General features: G+C 42.2%; 1 protein-coding gene across 4 annotated transcripts in view; it reads right to left on the reverse strand.

The window, feature by feature from the left end:
• Window positions 1-24,763, reverse strand: part of foxj3 (forkhead box J3) — a 65,240-nt gene that overhangs the window by 15,624 nt on the left and 24,853 nt on the right. For 3 of the 4 annotated variants that reach the window (XM_061291221.1, XM_061291222.1, XM_061291224.1), the window contains 3 exons: window positions 20,994-21,496; window positions 4,213-4,287; window positions 864-947 (listed from right to left, as the gene is read on the reverse strand). In XM_061291221.1, the coding sequence (XP_061147205.1) occupies window positions 864-947; window positions 4,213-4,287; window positions 20,994-21,314 (480 nt within the window). In that variant the 5' untranslated portion in view covers window positions 21,315-21,496. Of the gene's footprint in view, window positions 1-863; window positions 948-4,212; window positions 4,288-20,993; window positions 21,497-21,783; window positions 21,899-24,763 lie in introns of all 4 variants that reach the window. The other variant, XM_061291223.1, reaches the window with a different exon arrangement.

The following is a 24,763-nucleotide window of genomic DNA, read 5'->3' on the forward strand; positions in this document are numbered from 1 at the left end:
AAATATAGAGAATTTTTATTGGTACAATTAATGAACCTATTTTAATATATATAATAATAGGATATTTTAATGCGGACAATTTTTTTATTAAAATTATTTTTTCTATTATATACATATATAATATAATTACATATTTATTTTATTAGTTTTACTTATATGAAATTAGTTAGCGAATAAGATAAGAAATATTTCTATAAACATGACATACATTGTTTATGTTAATGTCAAAATGTGGCAGGGACACATATTTGCGTATGCAATATAGATGAATGGTTGACAAATTTACCAAAGGCAACCAACAATAAAACATTTATGAAAGATCTATTTTTTAAAGGGTATTTTTTAATGTCTAAGTAAAGTTTGGCGGGGACAACGGGACTAGTATGTGCGCAGATCTACCTCCAAAACCCCGGTTTAACAGAACTTTCAGTTCCCGGAGGACTGTGGTCAGCCACATCGTAAGGGAAGATTTTCTCAGGCCCCAGTTCAAATGTGAGCGGCTCGCTTAAAAACCCGCGTGTAACCCTGGACCATCCATAATTAAAAAGCCAGAAGCTCAAAGTAGTGCTCTGCATTAATTGATGTTGGTAAAATAATAAAAAAAAGAGGGAGGAGGCGCAGATGATAACGCATGTAATGGCTACCTGGGGCACCGTTTATTAATAAGGCGCCCACTTCATGACAGGCTCGCGAGGCAGTTACATAAAGTCTGCATGCGTGTTTGTGTGAAGAGGAACGCTGGAGAAAGAGCGGGGGGGAAAATGAAGGCGATAAAAGGGACGTAATACAGTCTCAGGACACTTCATTAGGTACACGTGCACAAGTAATATCAGGATTTTTTCCCTTCCTCATGTCACACTCACCCGCTCTCCAGACCGCGGCCTCTTCTTGGGTCGCGTTGGCAAGGCGTCCTCTTTTGGGTTGGTGTCAATAGCCCAATAAGAACCCTGTAGGCAAAGAAGAGCAATGTCAGGGCATGAAAATAAAATAAAAATGCTCTCCTCACATTTGCACATGGCTCGCACTGAGATGTCACAATAGGTAATGTTCTATTAGCCTGCTAATAGGATTTGACATTGACTGTTAGCATTAGCACTTTGTAATGTCTCGTATTTAGATATACAACGTTTTTGTCAGTAAGGAAAGACTCGGCTTCCTCCACTGAGGCTGGCGAGGGGCAGCTGCCGCTAAGCTCTTCCTTGAATCTTCAATTCCTCGGCCTCAGGTGAGCGCAGCGTTGTTGCCAAGACGGCTCTCAGGCCGGGAAGTGAAGAAGAGCCTCCCTGGCCGAAAGAAGCTAATCAAGGAGAGAACAGTGCAGGGCAGGCTGACTGACTGGAGGAGGGTGGGCTGGGAGTTTTGGGGGTACGAAATTCTACAGCCCCATCCTGCATTATTTATCTTCTGCATTTCATTTTCTTTTTTTCAATGGTGTTGCTCCTCCAAGGCAACGTACACTTGCTAAAAAAAGTTGTTTTTTTCCTCCTTAAGGCTGTGCGGCTTTTCAAATGTATTTTTAATATTTTATGATAGGAAAAAAAAATCTCAATTGTCAAAAGAAAGTGAGATCAGGACCTTTTAAAATGACTTCCCCAGCAGAGAGAATAATTGATGCGTCCACCAGAGAAGCTTAGTGACTATTCATAAAATAATAGCGTCGTACACAATGGCCTGTCCTTGTTCAAGGGAATTTTTTTTTTTTTCACGTACCCGGATGCAATTGTTCAAATGAAAAGCCACGCTTGGCCAATATTCATCGAGAGGGTGCGGGGTGTGTGAATGCAAAATGATATGTTTTAATATGCGCCAAGCTTTAGGGTCAATTAACGGCTCCTCAGAGGGGTTGAGAATAATAATTCACATGCGCAATCAAGCCGAGAAAAGGAGGGGGGGATACAACAACGGTGATAAAAATGCAGCAGCCTCATTAGAAATTCCGCATCATTGATAAAGGTGGGGCGCGTCGTCACGGCAGTCGATCCATGTGCGTGTTATAATGCATGTTTCAAAACAAGGAGTCGCACAGAAAAAGCCGGGCTGAGCTCCGTTGCTTTTAATTAGTGCGGGGAAGAACACTTTAAGTTAACCCTCGTGGGAAGAGAGAGTTGCTGCATTTTTTTTCCTCCCCACCCCCGACGCCCACCCCCAGAGATTTGGCAGGAAAAGAGAAAACATATAAAGAAGAGCCATTAAATTATTCACAAATATTCTGCAACATAGTGTTGGCTCCACAGGAAAATGGCAAAAAAAAAAACCACCAGTTTCTCTTCAGCCATAACAAAGCGGGCTGCTTTATCAAAAAACACGGAGTGTTCCTGTAAAAGCTCAAGTTCTTTTTCACTTGAATGAAGTCATGTAATCCAGTTGCTCTCAGCAAAAATGATTAATAAAATAAATTTTGAGCATTAGCATAACCGGTGTTGCATTACAAGATAAAGTCAATAAGAAATCATGATAAAAAGTTAAAAAAAAAATCAATAAAAAATAATAATCAATAAAAAGTTGGAATTTTGCAGAAATTATTGCATTATATGTTAGATAATTCCAAAATACATGAAATACATTTCTTCCTAAAAGAAAGTGAACAAAATGTGCGTCTTGCAAATTTACGACAAATCCCATCGAGCGATTCAGTAATCAGATAAAAATTGTGATCCTAATTGTCTTTTTTGATTGCTATCTTCTTCTGTATGTCACACAATTCTTCACGCCTGCCGATTTACATGCAGTCAGGTGGTATTTTTGCGCCGTTTAATCCAGAGCATCTCCCAGACTGACGCAGACTTTGCTTCTCCTATCTCATCCGAGCAGCAGTTTTCATATTCCTGCCACATTACAATATTGATGCAACATATCAAGAGCAGCTACCGCCTCTTTGAAGTTGTCTTGTGCACAAGGGGGGGGAGAGGGCTATGGGTGGGGAAGGGAGTGAGGAAAATTCCAAATTAAACATTAAGGATGCGAGCACGTTGGCCGTGCATCTGGAATGGGATCCATACAGCAATAGATTATTTTGTATTTAGTGGAGCAGCTCCCAAGAGTGTCAATATCAGAGGATTACAGCAAAACACGAAATTAGCATTCAGTCCCCATCCTCTCGTACACAGCCAAGCGTGGCTCTCCATGCATGTATGTGTGTGTGCGCGCGCGTGTGTGTGTGTGGAGAGGGTAATTATTTGTGCCTATTTTTATTTTTTTCTCTCTCTCCCCGGCATGTGTAGCAAAGGCTCCGATAGAGCCGGGCTGAAACGTAGCTTAGAATCCATATGATTAGACCTACAGGATGTGTAAAACGGGACTAAATATGGTTGGATGGGAGCTAATTATCGACTTGATGTCACAAGAGACGGCAACGTAAATGGGCGACACAAGGTGGTCCCACTGAGATTCAAATGTCAAATTAACATTAGCAGGGAAAAAAAACGAGTGAAGCGTAGGAGATTGGTGCCGAATGCTTTAGCGAGCGAGCGAGCGTTTTGACAAACGACCTTACTTAAACCTTGTTTTGACTCGGTCTGCGGCATTCTGACTTTTTCTCACCTCACCCACATCTGCTGTCTGAGCTCGCCTAATAACAACAAAAAAGGTCTCTCCTTACATATGAAATTCAATCCTGCGGGGGAGGCAAGCTCCTAATAGATTAAGAGCGTGCCATGCATTTCTCTGCTGTCAAGGTTCTGGCAGGGAGTCAAAGTTAACATTTTTCCAACACAGACATGATATGAGCCTCACAAAAAAAAAAAAAGAAAAATAAGAGGAAAAAAAATTATGTTGACTATTGCTAGCTGTTGGTACAAACCAAACATGCTCCTCCAGGTGAATTCTTTCATTATATCGCATGTTATTTTAGGTTAGGTTACATAGATAACTTTATTGAATCCCATGGAAATCAATAACAGGAACTACAAAGAAGTAGGAATAAAAATATTTCATGAGAATAAAGTCATGCTATGAAGATAAAAAGTTAATTATGAAAGGAAAGCTGTCGGAATGTTACGAGAACAAAGCGTGGATAAAGTCTTCTTTTTGAGAAAATATCATTGGCATATAAAATACATGTTATATTATACGAAAATTAGTGAGAATGTAAGCGTGCATCATATGAAGAGAGTTTTTGAATTAACAAAAAGAAAAGAACAATGTTATGAAAGCAACAAATATCGTAAAAGCAAGAATTACGCCTTTGGTTTTAGGATGCTGCTTCAATCTCACCTTTCCCGGATCATCCTTAGAGCGAGGCACTTTGAGGAAACACTTGTTCAATGACAGATTGTGCCGTATCGAGTTCTGTTGGGGCAAAAACAAAGAGAGACAGGTGGAGAAGGTGAGTGGACGTACAAAAACAAATTCCAAGAAAGAAAAAGTGTGCTTTGTATTTTTTGGAGTTGGAGGCTGGCATGAACCTGCTTTCACTCGTTGCATTAGGTCAATGGGTGCGGTAGGGTCATTCGTCAGGTTTCATTTGTTTGTGATTGTCTCTAGACAATTATTTTGAGGACATTCTTAGCCCGAGTCAAAACTGACCATATGCAAGGAAAATAAACGGAATGTTTGGGTTAGAGTCCTTCCCCAAAAAGTGGAATCTATGACGGCATATGAAATTCCACATGCGCCAAAAACAGCAGCCAAGAGGAGTCCCACAACGGGATCGTAGCAAGAGTTTGATATTAATTAATACTCCAGCGGGCCCAGTGGGGGCAGAAAATAAATTATGCAGATCATCATCCCAAAGTTAACTCATTACATGCTTACAAGCTACTCCACAGCGGATAAGAGCGAGCTCCAGCCAGCTGTCTCGTTGGGATGGAGAGCCAGGCTCAAGTAGCCACCGGGGCCACACAGAAACACACCGGGAAGAACGGAGCACCATGCACCATCATTTTATTTGGGAGTGCTATTGACAGATGGCCAAGCTTTAAAAAAAAAAAAAAAAGTTCTCCGTTCACTAACGGACGTGGGAGATGAGTGATGGGAAGTGAGCCGAGACCCCCAAGCGCACGAGATGGTTCGACACGAAAGGCAATTATACCACAGGAGGGACAATAATGACAGACTCGTTGTGTGATGCCGCCAATCGCGCCGCTGTGAAATGCCAATGGAAACCTGAGGATGCTTTCAATGTTCCCCGACAGAATAAAATGAGCCTTGCCTGGAGGGGAAAGGAAAATTGTACCTCAAACTGTCTGTTGTGAGGAGCACTTAAAAGATGGAAGCGCGGCTGCTCTTGCAGCGCAACGTGGCTCGAGAGACACAATTCCAATGTTTTGTCCGCTACGACACGATGTAAGGGGACATAGAAAATCGAAATTCAATTGTGCTTATTACACTCCGTTACAAAATTGGCATCATCGGAAAAATAATTAATATATAATGCACTATGTTTCTTGAAACAAGGAAAACTTGTTTGAATTTGATCTTTTTTTTAAATAAATTTAGTTTGTTCCAAGAGGACTTTGGAAGTTACAATTAATTAATTACAGTATTTGAAAAAATTAATCTGTCGAAATATTTTCTACACGTTTAAACATTTTCTTGTTTTGCACCCAAAACTGAAATGTTATAAAAATAAACAATTGTGAATTCAATGACGAGACTATCCTACACTGCATTTACGATACCCAAAGTTTGGTTTGAGCAATGCATGCTCTCCTGGAATTACTTCACGTTTAGATAGAAGAAAAAAAGGGGGGGGAAGTGAGGTCAAAGAGTGTTGCGGGAGGTAGATAAAGTGAGTCAGACAGTGCTCACTGCAGGGGTCCCGCACAAGTGCCACTCAGCATCTACCTGCAACCCCCACAGAGCCCCTTCAATATCTGACCTCAGTCTGCAGGTGTGCTGCCTCCCACACACCTAAAAAATAAATAAATAAAAGCTTTGCACACATCCAGAGAAACAATGGTGATTTAACACACCAGGACAGAAGTGGAGGTGTAAGCAGCTCCTCCCTCGCATAAACCCCCGCCCTCCCAACGTCCCCCTGCCGAGGAGCGCCGGAGCTCAGCAAGAAGAGCCGCTGAGGGGATAAAAGTAGGTCAGGCTGACCTCTGCGCTCGGCACGTCAAACATCCCGAGTGAGCCAAAGGGACAGGCCGCGTCAGAACCGGGCTCCTCACAGCTGGGGGACCGAAGAGCAACCCCTGGCGTGCGGTCAGGGAGCCCGGCGAGCAGCACACTGGGACAGACACGTGTAAGCAGTGAGCACAAGTAGCCGCTATGACAATGGCTTGAGTGCCAGCGACTCGAGAGGAGCACGGGGGAAATCCGTGCCCCAACTCTGGACATACGTTACAAAGCAGGGGCTCTTACGAACCAACAGACACAGTAAATCCCACAAGTTGGTACTAAATACATTGAACTGCATATTTGGATGTAATTGTTGAAAACACAAACACAAAGGCTGAGAACTACAACTGAACTGTTTTCCCCCGCCATTTCAGTTTTGCTGACTTTTGGGGCGCCACGGCCAAAACAAAGCTTTCATTCTTGTCTTAGCTGGTCAGTATAAAATGACAAATTCAACCCAAGTTGACAATAATAATAATAATAATAATAATAATAATAATAATAATAATAATAATAATAATAATAATAATAATAATAATAATAATACAGGAAGACCGGAATTACAAAACAGTTTGCAAAAAAAAAAAAGACAGACTGCTATCATTAGAAATTTTACAAAGATTTAGAGATTTAAAATTCCATTATTTCCATTGTGGTTGACCTTTGAGGTTCCACTCTTTTGAGTTTACATGACGCATTCCAAGGATCAGCTAAGGCTCTAATGTGACCTACAGGTGCTCTTTTAAGTATTTGGATTAAACTCCTGAAAGAGGCAAACTTCAACACCGCTGGATTTGCTGCCTTCCTGATCAAAGAGCTGAGAAGTCGTGGGGGGAAATAAAAACAGGGAGAGGTGAGCCGTTCCAGAGACAGTGGTTGAACATTACAATGACTGCCAGCACAGCAGCTGCTCATAAAAGGCAAATATGCAGAGTAAACTAATTCCTGAGATCCATTTACGTCCCAAAATAAAAAGTCCTGCCACGTGAGTGAGTTATGTACGCTTGAATGACGCAGTCCAACACCAGTATCCAACATCCATCTTTGAATTGACCTAAAATCAAAGCATATGAATGTTTTGGTGGAAAAGACATCAACTCTGTGTTTCCCTGTCAAAAATCTTGAATGAAGAGTTCTATTCGCAAATCCAAAGAAAACATTCTTGTGAGCACTGTCACTTTGGAAGATAGGACCGCAACCTCTAATTGACCTGTCAGCAAACCTGAATGATGGAGGGATATAAAATACTGGAACCAGTGCGTGGATGGATGAGTCAGACAGCCTCAAAAATACAAGTTTAAACAAAAAAAATGTTTGGCATCTCCGGAGTCAATGGTCCAGTGGCCGTAGCAAAACAGAGCTTTGTCCCAAACATGAAAAAAAGAACTGCCACCCTCACAAGTGACTTGACCGCAAAGCACTTCTCCTTTTATTCATTCAAGCTGAGGCAGAAGAGATGAGTCAGTCCAAACATATACAGGTCTTTTGGAGTAATATTTTTTTTATTTGATCCTCACCACTATAGACAGGGTGTAGCTACACAACAGGTAGTGCAACTTGATATCTAAGCTAAATAAAAGCACAATTGCAGAAACATTAGCAAGGATTCATACGTGTTGATTGATCCTAAAGTGACTATTTGTCTTGAATATAAAGTTCACCAAAACCACGGATATGTCAAGTAAGTGAGGGTTGAATGTCAAAAGATTTTTGGCACTATTATGACCAAAATCGAATCAAAATCGATGAGTCGATTATTTGACTTAGATTTAAGGACAGACTTGCACAATTTTCAAGTGACTGTGTGCCTTTCCTCATGTAAATACTAACAGCACACACTGTGACGATGAATGAAGACAAGAAAAAAAACGTGTTTCCCACAAATGCTGACAACATAGTTCTGGAAAGGCTTCACTCTGGCTGGAGTTTTCATGAAAGTCTGTTTTGAGTTACCCAAAATTGAGCTTTTGTTCAGCACTTGGTTGAAAGGACAAAAGGCCTACTGCAATGCAACACACAGAGTGTTTGTGTGCTCAATGCCTTCGAGTTAGTCAAAGCGAGAGCGGCGCAAAATTATTTTTAAGACACCAGAGTCGATAAAATGAAAGATAGTCTTGCTCGTAATGGCCTAACTTGTTTTGGGTGCGTGTGCGTGAAATCAATGCAAAGAGACAAAGAAAGCGTGAGCCGACACATAATACAGGAAGGAAGTGTAATTTTCGGCTCTTCGGATGGACCCCGTGGCAAGCCCACCAACACAGAACGTACACCTCTGCCTTAGGGGATCTGCACCGAGGCCACGGAATGTAGCACATCCACCGGCTATTTGTAGGGGATGTGGGAAGAAGGCATGTGGGATGCCACAGCAAGCAAGCAAGTCTTTGTTTAAAACGGAGAGAGAGAAAAAAAAATGACACGCCTCAGCTCTTGGCTGTGGATGGTGACAGAGCACGCCGAAACTAGTAAGGTCAATGAGAAATGTTCCCGCATTGTCTTGAAAACTATTGTTAAAAAGGAGACTGTTTTAAAACTGGCAGATTCATTCTCCAGGTATGATAAAAAAAAAAATTAAGCAACATCTTATTTTATGTAAGGTTGCTTAGGAGAAGACCACAAAAAAAAAATCCCCAGGTCATCTAACAGTGCACTGAGGTATTATATTAATTAAAACCCAACAGCCACTTCTGCAAAAGCAGATGACACCATGGGGAAATTCCACCATAGCCAAACCTCCCCCCAACAATGAGCATTTGGTTAAATTAAACCCATTTCTCACTTTGGGCCACCGATAATGAGGACAATGCATGCAGGACGGAAATTGGCTTCATAAGAGATGACCCATGTTGATTTCGAAGAAGCAAGTTAGCACCAAAAACTTGCTTGGAGGCTTTCTTGAGCAACAGGCCACACATGGAGCAAAAGATTTTTTTTTTTAAAAAGCCGACGTGTGTCGTTGGCTGCAGAGGTGCATAATGGCAAAAGCACACAGTTGTTCGATAGGCGTGAACCCCGGTTTCAAGCAATGCTGCTTTATATGAATAAATAATATCCAAGTTTAATTCAAGGATTTTGCTTAAGGAGCCCAGACAATCAACGAATGCAACACAACACCTGTGCAGCTCTCTCGAGGCACATAAGAAGTTTATGAATGCAGCGCCAAGAATGTTGCCGCTTCAACACAAGCGCCGAGGGTGGAGACCAAACGCTCCCGTATATCAAAGTTCTGAACTCAATCCAACCCACATCCGGCACGCTTTTTTAAAATTTTTTATATACACTTGCTTTTGTTGCCGTCAGGCCACTCGTGGAATAGAACTGCACAAATTTAAGGAGGTTGTTAGGGGTTCAGAGAAGAAGCAGACTCGGAAGCTACATTTAACCAGGACTTCCCCCCAAAAAAATTGTGGGTCGGTGGGGGTGGCGCTCCGTTAATGCAACGCTGAATGGCAGGTCACTCATGAGGCATGGCTTGATCACAGCAACGCTTCAGAAAGCCGCTTGTCTGCTGCTCCTTTCTCTAGGGTCACTATTTGTGTCCCAATCTGTCTCGCTCACATTCAAAAGCGCTTTGTTAGAGCACCGGTCATGCCACACATGCCCACAATGCCACGTCGTGCACGGTGCTTCCATTAAATGGATATTTTCACCGCATCCCTGACCTTCCGTAGGGCCATCGCTGGCGAGAAGGAAATTGTGCCGCTTATGCGCCTCCTTCAAGATTGGCAGTCATTCACAAGGCCAACCAACTTGTCAATACAACACACCTGAGATGCAAACTAAGACCTGGAATTACTCATACCGCCCATGGGGATAAGAAAAAAAAAAAAGACTTTATGAACTCTCACAGTAGTGAATCTGCGCAGAGTAATGCAAAGCCCAGAAAGTTCCAGCTTCAACTGTGTATCTCCATTCTATGACGATTTCTGAAAATGGTTTTACTAAACAACAAAGGAGAACTGATTTTTGAATTTAGTATTGAATTTAAAACTGTTATTTGCAAATCCTTTATATCTTTGGCGAATGGAAGGTCACAAAAGTTGTACAATAGCAAAAGTGAATTGCGGCGCTTGGTCTCGAACAACGGCATCACTGGCGGCGGCGATGACTTGGCTGTTTCCCTTTCTGAAACAAGCCGAGGCGGTAGATTTGGGAAGACCAAAAAAGCCTTTCAAACAGCCCTGCGGTAAAATCAGACCCAGTTTGATTACATCAGAAAGCAGTGTTTTAGAAAAAAAAAATCCCAGCCACCAATACAATCCCTGATTACGCCACATTAGTTGAAACAGGCTTTTTAATGGCTCTCATTATGAACTATAAAGGTGAAAACACATTTAAGAAAGTGGTGGTTGAACACTTGCCAACATCCGCTGACAGGCCTTTTTTGGCAAAGTGTACAAACATTTCGTAATGAAAGCTCATTGAAAGCACCCTTTGTTTTAAGCTGTAACGCTGTGACCAGGCACATTTTGTGCTATACAACGACACAGTGGATTTTCCATGCTTTGTTTTCCTCGACATAGTTTGTCAAGGGCCAAAAACAAAAAAATACACACAGCCAGATTGTCAAAGAGGAAAACAGACTATGTGGCTGACCACTGAGACAAACCAGGAACCTACAAACCGACGATATACGCAAAAGAGGGCTTTGTGTCGGTCGGCTCTGTGGTTCTCTGTAATTTTCTACTGCGTACACACTGCAGCAGCAGCAGCAGCGGCGGCAGCGCAAGGCCAGGAAGGATTGGAGGCAAAGTGACGTCCCCCCCAGTTTATCCTCCCTGAAAGCCTTCGCATGCTCTCAGTTCCACATGAGAGATCTGATGAAAGCCGTTTGTCAGTACGCCACTTAATTATCGGCCTGAAGAAGAGGAAGAAGGAGAGCTCCGACGCTGGCCTCTGACAATGGCTCACAGCAGCCTGCTGACGACGACGTGCGCTAACAATGAAGAAGCGAGCGCTACGACTAATGGTGACGGGGGCGGTGCCAACTGTCCATTTAGGAGTTTGGACGAATGGCGAAGCTGCGCAGAAAGTCATTGTGTGCCACTTCACTGTGAATTATTTTCTTGTGTGTGTGCTTCAGCGGCATGGGGGATACGATTGCTGCAAAATGCCGTGCCGGGAATATCAAAATATGCTAAACCTCAACCTCTACATAAAGATAGAGCCTATTTCGTTAGACAATAAGAATGAGAGGATGATGAGACGAGATGGAAAAAAAAATTGGGGGGAAACAGAAAGGAGACAAATGTCTGAAAATTTTCATTTGTATACCCTGTCCTTGTAATAATACCAATTTATATTTCAAACCCTTTTCTATGTCAAAGTGAGTTCCTTTTTCGGTTGGAGGGTTATACCGTTGCATCTTCTGAAATCGTCCTTCACTGTCTTTAATCCACTCCTTTATTTTCTGTAGCGCTTTTGTCATTACGGTCAAGGGTAAGATGGAACCTATATCTCAGCTGACCATTAGGCCGATGCATAAAGATGTAGGATTGTCTGGGGAAAACGCCAAAGAAATCATGTGGCAACTTGCAAACTAATCTCATTGGATTCTTGGGTTTTGACGAGAAGACATCATTGTGACATTCTGCCCCTGAGGAAACCACCAGACAGCAAATCCACAAAAGAGGGGCAAGCAGCAGCCTCTTGCAAGCCACATGACTGAAGCATAACAAGGCAAGTCGACCTAAATATTTTCGTCATAATAATATTCATATGTGTGAATTTAACAGGCAAAATTCACCTGTTTTTAATCCATCTGAGGGGGCGGCCATTTTGCCACTTGCTGTCGACTGAAAATGACATCACAGATGTCACAACCAGTCACAGCTCACCAATTCTTTTAAATCTGAGCCGTGATTGAGACCTTTTTTTTTTTTTGACTTCCTCAAATTATCAAACATTTTCCATGTGATCCTCCACTAAGAGTGAAATCCAAGGTGCACTCCGCTGTCCATTAGCTGACTTTATAGGGAACTGCTAAACTTGCTGACCCATTAATAATACACAGCGGTGGTCAAAAGAGGCCAGAAACCTCCGTGCGCCCGCCATCCCTCCACGCGGCAACATTACCGCACTAATTTGGATGCAATTAAGAGGTGGGGAGAGGCTGTGGCCTTGCGGCTGTTGAGGGACTTTGGATTGTCAGCGCTGTGGGTAACCAAAAAAAGAAAACACGTGTTGTGCATTTAGTGAATAACCTCCACAAAAGGTCCGGGGAAAAACAAATTGCCATTTTCCATTTTTTTTGTCTTTTACAAAACTCAAAATGTCAACCAAAACAAACCTCTGCAGTTCAAATCTTAGACTTAAGCTTTGGTAGCAACTAAAGGATTAACTCCCCTAGTGAGGTTTATTAAGTCAGCGGAAAAGACGACAAGTGATTACAAGAAACGGAAAGTATAATGATGATCACAGAAAGGCTAGGTGCTTTTGCAGTAGTCAAGCAAGAACAACCTGCCCTGGCAGCTAAATATATATATGGCTAAAGAGACAAAGTTGAGACCTCTAATTAAAGAACAACAGAATAAAAATGAATCAACCATCCACGACAAAATGTTTAGGTGAAGAGAGTTACTGTACTTCTGCTTAAAATCATCCTTCAAATGAGCTAATTTGAGCCTATAAAAAGCTCCCCTGCCACAAAGTCATTCACATCAATGGAAAATTTTGAGTTTAAAATAAAACGATCATGCTTGATTTTAGAATGCGAAAGGAGGTCGCAGTTTAAATCTACAACCTCTCGAGCCTGAACGTGCTAACGTCTGCCGTATCAAAAATGAATGATAATCACTACATTAATCTCAATACTTATGCCTATGAATAATGCAAATGACGCTGTGACAAAATATTCAACCTGAATACAAATTTCAAAGCTGCCAGACAGCGAGCGGACCACGTTGACACTTTTACATACGTTCCATGCAGTGTTTCAACACTGTCAAGCGTAGAAGACGTGACATTGACAGATGTGCAATTCCGCCTCCGATCTTCACGTGTCATGTCCGTAGCGTGACCCGCGATTAGCCCGGCCCGACGCTCACTTCAAGAAGCGCGCCCGTCGATCCAGGCGTCGGGGAAGGCGGTGCGGCTCGTTTTGGCATATCATCCATCACCCGTTCCGCTCGACTGCCGCAGCTGTGCTGTCGTACCGCTACACGCGCACACACACACACACACACACGCTGACCCCACTGAGGACACGCTGACGGGATGATCAAATATCAAGGACAAGTGGTTGCTTCATTTACAAACATACTTTGAAGTATTGACATAAGTGTCAATGAGTTGCATAAAACAGCAGTTAAGTAAAGCCATTCATTAAAATAAAAAATGTGAGCGACTCAAGTGGGTACGTGGCGCAGAGGGTGAAAGCAACAGGGGGGCGTTAAATAATTGCTGGAGCGAGGAAACTTATATTTCCAGCGTAATTGCTTGCCATGCAGATTTTATGAAAACGCCAATCATCGGGCGCCATTCTGCTCCTTTCATCAGATGTGAATGACCCGTTGCGTGGATGTCGGGCAGCTCCGAAGGTTGCACACCACTGAACGTGTACCGGCAGTCTCAGGTTGGTACACTTTGGATTTCATTTCAATTTTAAAAAAGATCCTTCTCCTGCCTCTGCCAATTAGTCCTCTAACTACAGGTACTATCTTTCACTGCATGTACGCTACAGTGGTGCCAGATAAGCTTGTTCTTTGGGGAGAACACACTCCCTTAATTACAAATCTTATTAATCACCTTCAAGCTGAGATAAGAGATGGAATCTTCATTTTAAAAACATATTGGAAGTAGTTCAGCCCAAACAAAACATTTCAAGGTGAATTTTTAAAACCTTAAAAAATGCCATAATGGTGAAAGTAGTCATTATGAATTAACAGTAGGATGTGATAATTATAATGATAACATCAGTCATGTTTGACTCTTGTGCTTCTAATTTGTTTCACAGAAAACAAAGCGCTTGAGGAAAAACAACCCCCCAAAAAAATACAACTATTATAGTATTGCAATTAGAGATGTAAAATGTACTGCTTAGCAACGTTTTGGAGTAAAAAAAAAAGAAAACACAAACAAAAACATCAGAGCAGAATGCACACAACAATTCGATTGTTATTAGTAGAGGGGAGGCTTTATGATGGTAAAACTTTTACGCTAAAGAAAAATTAATTGACTTTACAACTGCTTTAAATATCACAAGTTGGAAGACAATCAAACGGCATCTAACGGACGGCATCCAAACTAAGAGTTTTCAATTTGAAATGGAAAATCACCACAGATTAAAAGACACGGGTTAGTATTAAATCACAATTTGACGACTTGAAAGGCGACACCACTGGCAGCAGAAGCGGGAATAAGCCGGTGAGGACGAGTCGTACGGGCAGATTCACTGTTAAAGGCAGATTCCGAAGGCTCGGCTCTATTTTTAGCGAGCGGCAATCATCAGCGCACCCGTCTCCCTTCTCCCCTACCCTCCTGCGGGTGGGGTGGGGGGCTTTGGGTTGTCAAAACATCTGAGCGCACATCCAAGCGGCAATAGTAAAAAGGCACCATCTGTGACACCAATGTGAATCGAAAGGTAGTGTGGTGTTTAGCCGTCAATGAGGATGCTCTCTGACCTCTGCCATGCCAACTGAATTTGAGGTCAACCACAGTCAAAGAGTGGATCCAGACGTATGAGCAAGTTTGCAGAAAACATTTGCCTTAAACCATAGACGTCAAAAAACAAGCACGTCCAACAACAGTCACTTACGTCAATGCAGATCGACCAGAATCCCGACAATACTTTTTTGTTATGCGCCTTTTTTATCCAAAAATGATCCTCCCCATTTGTGAAGCGAATTCAACACAATCAATAAAATAGAGAAAAGATATGCAGCTCATTCAGCACAAGTGTTTTATTATTGTCCTCAGCTCAATCACCTAACACTTCTAAAATCTTCAACTACTTTTGAACTTGAATGCGCTGTGATGTGTATTCCATCAATATAAACACAGCCGTAATTGGGCGTGTTACTTGAAATGTCCATGGAAATAGACAGTCCCAAAAAAATAGAATACCTAACACTGAACACTAGGGCTTACAGTATAAATCCAAGCCCTGGAAAAAAAACATGAAACATAAATGTCAATGTCATACATCTCGATTGTGACAATCGGCTAAACACTTGGAAATAGTATACGGGTCAGACTGCATTCAACAAGAGGGAAACTAGCTGTAACTGGCTAACAACTACTAAGGGAGAGATCCAACAACCTGTGTTTCTCATACTTCTCGGTAATAGCCACATAAAAAAAGCATGCCTCAACAATACAAAGTGATTAAGTGTTTTTGTAAAATGCCCCAAGCTGTACCTAAGACTGCTCGCAGAGATCAACACTGCTGGTTCTTTAAGGACAAAGGGGTGTGTCTTGGACTATGAGCTCGGTATTGACTTGAACATGTGCGCCATCATCGAGGAGGAAGTTCTCAGGGCGAACCTCGTTGATCGTTTTTCCCTCAACGGTATGCTGAGTATGGTGACAGAAAGAACAATTCTGAAGTGGCGTTAAAGGACTGTCACAAAAACAATTCGGGGCAGCAACTCTTCGCAGGCCTGCGGGCCACAGGAGAAAGCGGTAGCAGCCTCAGGCCTTTTATGTTCTGCGCTGCAGTTAGCACTTGAGCAGAGTGCGGGGACAGCGGCTCCTTGCCAAAAAGTGCGTGCGTGCGCCAAGGCCTGCCAGCCTGCCTGCCTGCTCTCCCCGCCCACTCCGAAGACCCAAGCGTGAGCGGTGGGGCGCCAGTAGGCGGGCGCAAGGTGAGCCTGGTGGGCGGGCGGCAAGGCTGGAGCTTCCTGACATGGGAACCTGCTGCACGGCAGGATCAAGCCGGCTGCCGAGTGAGTCACCACCCCTCCCTCCCACAAGCCGACAAAATCAGTTCCTGTCCAACGCCACCCAGCCTCTCGTGCTGCGCCGCGGAATTACGGACAAGACAAAAAAGTGGTCGCTCACGAGAATACGACTAAGTTTGCGTATTGTCCCCGTTACTCCAGCTTGCTCCTACATTGCAAGATCATGCATATTATTATTTGAATTTGAATTATTTTTATTGATTTTTGAATACTTTAAATTGTCAATGTAAAGAAATAGCCCAAATCAGATTTATAGTTTTGATTTAAAAAAAATATGATGGAAATGGGTGGCCAATAGACATTAATCAGCTGTCATTTTTCAAAAACGACAAAAAATCTGCAAGTGATTTTATTTTATTGATTTTTTTTCCTTAATCCAAACTGGCAAATGACGATCAAAGCGCAACTTCTCACCTCGTCATTTCACACTTGGCAGAGGTTAAGAGACTCATGTTGCCAGATTTGAAACTAGACGATGAAGGGATCAGGCAATTTTACACTTTCGGGCCCTAAAAACCTGAGCCGGTGGAGGAAAGATCAGTCAGGTATTTACATTTGAACCCTTCTTTCCCTATCGCATTTAAATGAGCATCAGGAACGGGGATTTTTCACAGTGAAGCGAGTCACAAATCAGAAGCGGGAATATTATCTCCATAGTAATATCCCTAAGGTCTGGTTGCAGACCAAAACTCTCCATTAAACGTAGCCAACTGCCCAGGGCGGCCATTATGAAGCCTCAGATCCAAATGGAAGTTGAACCTTTGATGTGTTTAGGGTTGTGTGTATTTGCATTTTATAATGAGATTGGTGCAAATGTCCAGGGCCCCTGGAGAAGGCAGTTAGTCGTGCGTCCCATCTTTGCACGTCGAACCATTTAGGGACCAAAGCTGTATTTCGGTTGTTAAACGACATCAGGAGCGAGCGCTGGACTTAAGAAAAGCAGAGCGAGACTTGCTGTTTGTTGGGCAACCATGGCTAATTTACATACGTATTTTTGCTGATTTTCATTCAAGAAGCTCAAGAGTACCCAAGAGAAATCATAAAAATTACAACCATAGCAACAAGGTTGTCAAACTGCTTGAAATGTGCTCCAGATTTTCACCTGGAAGAAAAGCAAGCAGGCTTGTGGGATTTACGAGAGTTTTATCCAAGCGAGCCTCCAAGCATTCGAGAAATTGAGCGTCAATATCTGACAGCCCATGTGTAGCTGACCACACGTCTTGTTGAGCAGGTTTAACGTCAGTCTGTATATTTTCAAAGTGCATAACCTGGCCTGGTAATTAAAAAGCCAGCGCACGCAGTTAGTGACTGAGCTGGACTAGCCTGGGTGTTTTTCCTTAGTAACAAATAAGACTTTAAAAAAATCAATACGGCCAATTTAGGAAGCTTTAGGTGGTGGAGTTGCCAGTATGTTTAGGGATGCAGTTTATAAAAATTTACGTAAAGGTTGCAGCCGGCACAGTAAATACAGAATATACAGAAAGAAAATGAAGCTTTACAATGTGGTAAACACTCAACAGGGATTTTCCACCTCCTCTAAGGGAACCTGACATTTTATCGCCTCAAGATTGAAAGTCTTTCAATATCAATCTTTTCTAATAAATCGCCAATTATTTTGAAAATCGATCGTTCTGACCTGGCTTGAATTAAAATTGTCAAAATCCTTGGAGTTTCAAACACTCCAAAGTAAATATTACTCCTGTATAAAAGCAGAGGACAATTACAAAAATCTGCTTTTACTTTGAAAAAAAAGGACAATAAAGGAACACCCTCATCATAAAATAACAAAAGTCAACCAATGTCACGAAAAGTCATACATGTATACGAGTCTGACTTTATGTATTTAATTAGTAGCCACATAGACCATTTACGTATCCGTAAACTGTAATGTATCCCAAACAAGCAAGTGATGCTTAGCCAAAACATCTTAAGTCCATTTACAATTCCTGAGATGTCACGGACCAACTTTTAGATTTTTGTTTTGTTTGTTTTTTAAGCGCTAGGACTGCCAAACACATCGATACAGAATATTTCCATTTCAGAGAGTTTTCATGGAGAAGTCTCTAGGAATCCTTAAATCTGAAATGTCCTCAAGCTACTTGGCCACTCTTCAAAAAGCAATGCCCGCCCTACACAAGCGAGGGATACAGACCTGAATCATACACTCTAAAGACTGCTTAGAACTGGAAAGAGTGAGGCGACGTGCCAAAAGACTGCACTGACAAAAAAATATATATCTATATCCAAAAAGGTAATAACTTTCTCAGATTGCGTATTCCCAAAAGGTGACAGTTTTTGGATTTTCCAGAGATGTCAGATAGCTCCTGACTCATTATTTCTTAAAGATCACAGTTTTTAACAAGCTGGTTGTCCAATGAGTGCGTTAACATACGCGTGACCGGTCCCAAATTCCAGCTGTTGACGTATCCAGGAGAACAGAGCGGTGATGACTACATCCGACCTACATTCACCACGCCCAGACACCAGGCACGCGTGCTTCCAATCATTACGTACGCAAACAAGCTGAGCTTGGTGCGTTAATGTCATACAGGGAGGACAAAAGTAACATTTAAACATCATAATCTTAGAAGATCATTTGTTCACGAGTGCCAAACTGATACGAAGTAAAACGTGATTAATTTGGTTCTTCTTTTGGGTCAATGTTGGCTCTGATGTTTGGCTAGCTAGCATGGCAAACCTCACGACATCTGCTACTGTTTGTACAACTATTTGCGTTTGGCAGAGCCAAACAGTGGATTGAGGTTAACAAATCCCAATTTGATGTTGTTTAATACCTTCAATTAAAAAGTGGCCCTTGAAGGACTGTTGCAGAAAAGCACATTATGGTAATGCCAAATTACAACCTTGGTTCAACATCTCAAATTTGTGTGGCAAGTTCCGTTAAACTCCACATGAATCAGTTGAGTTGACCTAGTTAATTTTAGGCGTGACTTATTAGAGTTGTGTGTTTTATCATGACTCATCAAACTGCTGCCATCCGGTGCCCACACACAATCATAAAAACGAAATAAAAGCAGGTTCAAATTAGGTAGCACTTGAAAACAAATTCCCCAAAAAATGGCTGCTTCAAAAAAAAAAGTCAGGATTTTACCAGTGTTTTGAAAGCAGCATGTGTGCATGCATACGTGTTGGGATGTGGGAGGAAAAAAAAAAAAAAGTAAAACACAAAGTAAAGTGCGCTATTGGATTTCATTCAAAACGTCTTATGATGCAATGTGAAGAATTGACACATCTTTTAAGCAATCTAATTCGGTGTGGGCAGGGAACTGTATTAACTTGTGACTCAGGCTTCTTGCGCAAAACGTGCCAGAATCATTGGTGTCGGGTTTTTTCGGCCTATTTCTACAGTTGCAGCCTTCATTTTAAGCCAGCCGCTATTTAGCAGTTACTCGACGCAAAAGTACTACAAATGTGTCGATTGAATACGCAATACAGAAATTTGACAATCAAAATGAATATGCATTCAAGACTCAACAGAAAGCAGTATCGACTGAATTACCCCCAGAAAAGCATTTACAGCTAACATCTTTGCAACCTTAAAGGAACCCTAATGAAAAAACAAGCGTGACTTTTGCCACACCTTGCAAGAGAAAACTTGTTGCATTAAAATTAACATTCCGAAAAAACATTACCAACAATAACTGTATCAATCTCAGTTTTCCCCACTCGGCGGTATGGGCTCGACTCAGCTAAACAAGCACACAGGAAAACACAAAAACAAATAAGGAGGGTGTCCTGTATTTACTTCTCAGCAGGTATGGAATTTTATCTGATGGGTTGAGGGCGGTGTGGAAAAAGAGATCACACAAAATGACCTCATCAGACCCATCGCTGAGACACAATAACACCGGAACTGTGTGCATTTGTATACAGCGACTTGGGGTAGCATCCTGCAAGTCAGATGATCTGATCTGATGTTTGTTGGACATCATTATTTGCTTTAACGCTCACTTTACTGCTTTACTTGCTGTTTTTTATGTGACTGCTTTATATTACTGCCAAGATTTTTTTTTTTTTTTTCTACTGTAGTAATGACTTTGCTGCACTAGTGTCACATGGATAGACAACAGTGAGTTTTAACTTACAAATTGGGTCTTGCTGCCATTGTAGAAAGAAAACTAGAATTCCATATCTTTGTGTATATGTGAAACCATCAATAGCGATTTGAGCCGGGTTAAGTTGAGTAGGCGCCGTTAAACGCAATTGTAGTCAGACTGCCTTGACCCATTTTGTCCTATTCTCTGACTGACCGTTAATTAAGCAAGGATGACGATAGAAGAGACGAGACCATTATTTTCCAGAGCGAAGCTCAAGGCCCCCGAAGCATTAAAGATACCATATGCATTCTAATCTCAGGCCTCACTTACAAAGGCAGCAAGACACCTCCATACATGCGGCAGATCTTGTCGCCTCAGGAAATGGGCTTCATTCATCTTGTCTGACTGCAATAAAGCAGTGCCTAAGATTCTATTTCCAATAAATGCCGACTGATTGGAAAACTCATTCTAATATCAATTTCCATCTGGGCCTTTTAAAAGGCAATCAGCATGGCTTCATCTCCGTATATCACAAGCTCCTTGAGATGATGACACAGCACTGGCTTTCTCCTTCTGCATAATGGCCTCCTCCTATCAAGGCAGCTGCAATAAATAATGCCACCCGTGAATGGGCTATTTAGTGCGCGTTAGCACGGACAGACGGCACTTCTCAGAATATTTATCCTCAAATTTCGTACTTTACATGCGTCTGGCGGCCTCCATTGTGAGGCACTTTGTGGGATTTGGTGACACTTGCGGCTACTTTTGATACTTTTTGTCATAAGCGACAAGGTTGATTGGTGATGAGTCGTACGTTACTTTGTTGGTCTATGCCCACGAATCAATTTCCGTCGGAAAACAGAAACTTTCTTCCAAACATTGGCAACTTCTGCCAGAACATTTGAGTGGATGATTTTGGGGGGGTTCCTTTCAATGTATATTGTAAAAGAGAAAATCTCAAGTACTCTTTTCTTACCTTCCAGCCACTTCCTGCCTCTCTGTAGTAGGGAAAATTATCACAGATCCACTGGTAGATCTCGCTCAGCGTCATCTTCTTCTTTGGCGAGCTGTTGATGGCGAACGTAATCAGGCTGGCGTAGCTGTAAGGCGGCTTGCCGTCCTTGTGTTGTTGCACCTCTTCCTGGTCCAGCGTGGTGTTGGGATCGAGGAGGGCGCTCTTCTTACCCATGCCGGGGCCGTGGCCGTGCTGGCCGTCACCCTTGCGGATGGCCGCCTGCATGGTAAGCTGAGGAAGCCAATCCATGGAGGTCAGGCTACTTTCCAGCTCCGACGTCATGTTGACGACAGGCCGGGCAGCGGGGAAGGGGGGAGGGGGGGTAAACCCTAAAACCTGGAGATAAACCGGCGGTCTATGTTGGAGCTCCACTGACTGGTGGGGAGAGGAGCAGGTGAGGGGGGATGGCTAAAGTCTGGGCCCTCCGATCAGGACATTAGCAAGCTGTCTTCGCCGAAGCAAGTCTGTGGAAAAAAGACATGCTTGCATCAGTTAAGCAGCAGAACGACTCCGGCAATTCACATCAGACAATTTGAATCGGATAGCCTGAAAAGGTACTATAAACAGCACCTGCTAGCGGCTGGTCCTGCTAGGGAGAAAGCACGAGAAGCGAGACTCAAGTCCAATAGTGGGATGACATCACCACATATACGTGGGGAAAAGCACAAATAGTGCCTAGTACGGGACTTTAGTGAGTCTCCATTGTGGACACGCCAAGTTGGGTTCACTGAGGATTGGAAATTGTCCTTACAGTAGGTGGGAATGCGAGTGCGTGCCTCGCAATTGACTCGTGGCCAGTCAGGCTTCTCTCGCCAAAGGTCAGCTGGGATCGGATCCAGCTCACCCGCAATCCAAAAAAGGATAAGCTGTAGTAAATAAATGGCCATTCAATGAAAAGCAGAAAAAGCACGTATTGATGTTTTTGATGTTGTTGTTGATTCAGAAGATTCTGTTTTGTTTTTTTCCATCTTAAAACGATTTTAAGTGAGCAAAAAAAAACAGAAGTAGCTTGCATGTTGTCTGCACATGCTTTAACTGGCTGTGCAGCAGATTATGAGACCACCACCTTCTCTTCACTGACTGCTCGCAAAGCTGACTCATAGCTAAGACTCCATCTGCACCGAGGGAGAACGAGAGAGAGAAAGAGTGAGAGTAAATGCTGGCCAATTGTTTTCACAAGTGCCAGCCAAATGTGGCAATGGCTCAGGAAGAATTCTGAGTCTCTCTTGTGGCTAGTAAAAGCCCCTTTCCCCCTCCGTCTGCCCTGTCTTCCAGCTTGCCCGCCCACTCGCCTTGCAAAGCCTCTGCCATAAACAAGGCAGGCAGTGTCATCTTGCAAACTGTCCTCCACCCAGTATGTGTCTGCAACAGCCTCTCTCGCCGTCTTTTCTGGCACACTGCCCCGCTTGTCCGAAAATAGAGGGGTGGACCAGATAAGCCTTAAGTTCTAAATGTAGGTGAAGACGGGTATCTAGGGGGGGGGGGGCGGGGGATGAGTGGGATGACACCTTGAACTGGTTGATGGCAAAAAAACATACGCTAATGTTTTTTGTGAATTTTTTTCACTTTTGCATGTGTCAGACTGGGAATGAACACAGTCCCAATAGTTCTCAATAGGCCAAACACCGTAACCTTCAAAAATAGTCAATGTGAAATTCTATCCAGTTCTTTTGAGAATTTGCAAATGGTGACTCAAGCGTTATTGTACTGAATCACTCTGATACCCTGGATCAAAATGTCATTTTCAAATCTTTTGATTTAGTTTTGAAGCTTTTCTTCATTTGTGTCCTGGATGACTGTATTATACTGCCCACCGGGAGGTAACACAACCAGAAGGAACATAAGGGCTGGAACGGATTAGTTGCTTTTTCATTCATTTCAATTGGAAACAATTATTTGCAATGCAATACCGTACTTTTAAAGGGCACAATTTCAAAGCTTTCGATCAAGGTAACATATTACCACAACACTGTCTTGAAATGATGCTTGTCCACAATGTGTGAAATAAATATTTGAGACTAGACTTGCTTGTGAGGCTGTTAACGAGCTACTTAGCATGGCTTGATCCGTCTGTTTTTTGCTCTGGAATTCTTTCCGAAAGCAAAGAAGAGCAGAGTATCTACTCTGTATCCAGCCCCAGCATTGTCTTGAGCGGCATGAAACAACAGCCCTGAGTACCACCATTCATGAATAAAACATGTGTGGTCCATTTCAGAAGTTCTTAGAATGCATCCATTTTCTAATTTTCTCCCACCAAATCACAGTGCTCATATTAAAACTAGTAGGACGATAGCTTTCTTTCACTTGTATTTAAAAATACAACATGAGATTTGGTAAAACAACATTGACTATACATTTTACAGCCCTGCAAATGATGAGAACATTTTTTATTGTCTACTGGGTGACAGATAAAACGTGCTATATTAAAGAGTCAAATTTTGCGAGTGGAAATGGGTGTCATATATCATAGAAATAATTATCTACCGGGCTTCAATAAGGCACAGCGGGAAGACATTTCTAAAAGGAGAAAACTGCTTTGGCGTCAGCTGGTCAGAGGAAGTTTGCGCTTGCCAAGTCCATTGATCTCTAACAGCAGGAGGTTAGCAGAGGCGTAGCAGCCAATTCAATAATTGTTATGGGTACAGACATGAGCAGATGATTAAGGCTTTTTTTCCCCATGTCAACAGAATTCCAAGAGGGACAAGGCTAGATCAAACTGGGGGAGATATTTAATGGGGTGCGGCATGAGTCTGTCCTAAATGATATCTTCTTCCTTGAATTCTCTTGTTTTCCTTCGGAAATGTTTTTCACTGGATGGGTACTGCACAGACGGGATACAAATGATTTATCGCAATCTTCTTTCCCCTGTTTTAGTCGCTGTTTGACGTGCAAAAATGATCATTTTTGTTTGATAAAAACACCAAGAAATAAATTGAATACTAATAAAGCTGGCTAAAGTTTTTGCGTAAAGTTGTACAATGTTTCATAATGAAAAAGAACGTGGTGGAATTTGAAACGGTTACGATCACCGTTCCAAATTGTAATTATCATCACTACTGTAATTAGCGTCTCTGAGAGGAGTGCTGCTTTTCGGCAGATGATGGCTATATTTTATTTCCTCCTGCAAAAACGACAAGACTACAAATGTAGGCGTATTTAGTTTTTTTATGAGACTGCAAATAATAATTCAAGTTAATTGCACTGCATGTGAAGAATGTGCGGGGCGGCGAATCACCGCAAGAGGGATGGAACACGTCAGCTACATAGAAAATATCTGTACTTGTTAGTTTCATGTTTTTATATTCCAACTAAAAAGGATTTCAATGTTTTATTATTTGTGTGACTGTTGATTTTTTTTTTGTCTGTATTTATTTCAGCATGATCGTCATAACACTGATAACTGTGACCATTCCGGGCTCATTTCATCCATAGTGTTGTCGGAACAAACCATTGCAAATAAATGATGCTACTAAAATAGCAGATGTGGCTAACGTCAACTTTTTTACATTGCGAATGCAAGTTTTTTTATTGCCAGCATTGCTATTATGTAGAGACTGCATATGAGCTTTCTGTGATTACTATATATCAAAATTACGCACAACAGCATGCAATTTGAGTGGCCATATCGTCAAAGGCGGTGATTAGCAAATTGAAGCTACAATCGAATCTTGCTAGCAGTTGTGACACTGAGAACTACTGCTTTGAGTTTGTAGAATGAAGTTTGACTATAT

Source organism: Syngnathus typhle, linkage group LG11 (genome assembly GCF_033458585.1).
Source record: "Syngnathus typhle isolate RoL2023-S1 ecotype Sweden linkage group LG11, RoL_Styp_1.0, whole genome shotgun sequence".
Lineage (NCBI taxonomy): Eukaryota > Metazoa > Chordata > Actinopteri > Syngnathiformes > Syngnathidae > Syngnathus > Syngnathus typhle.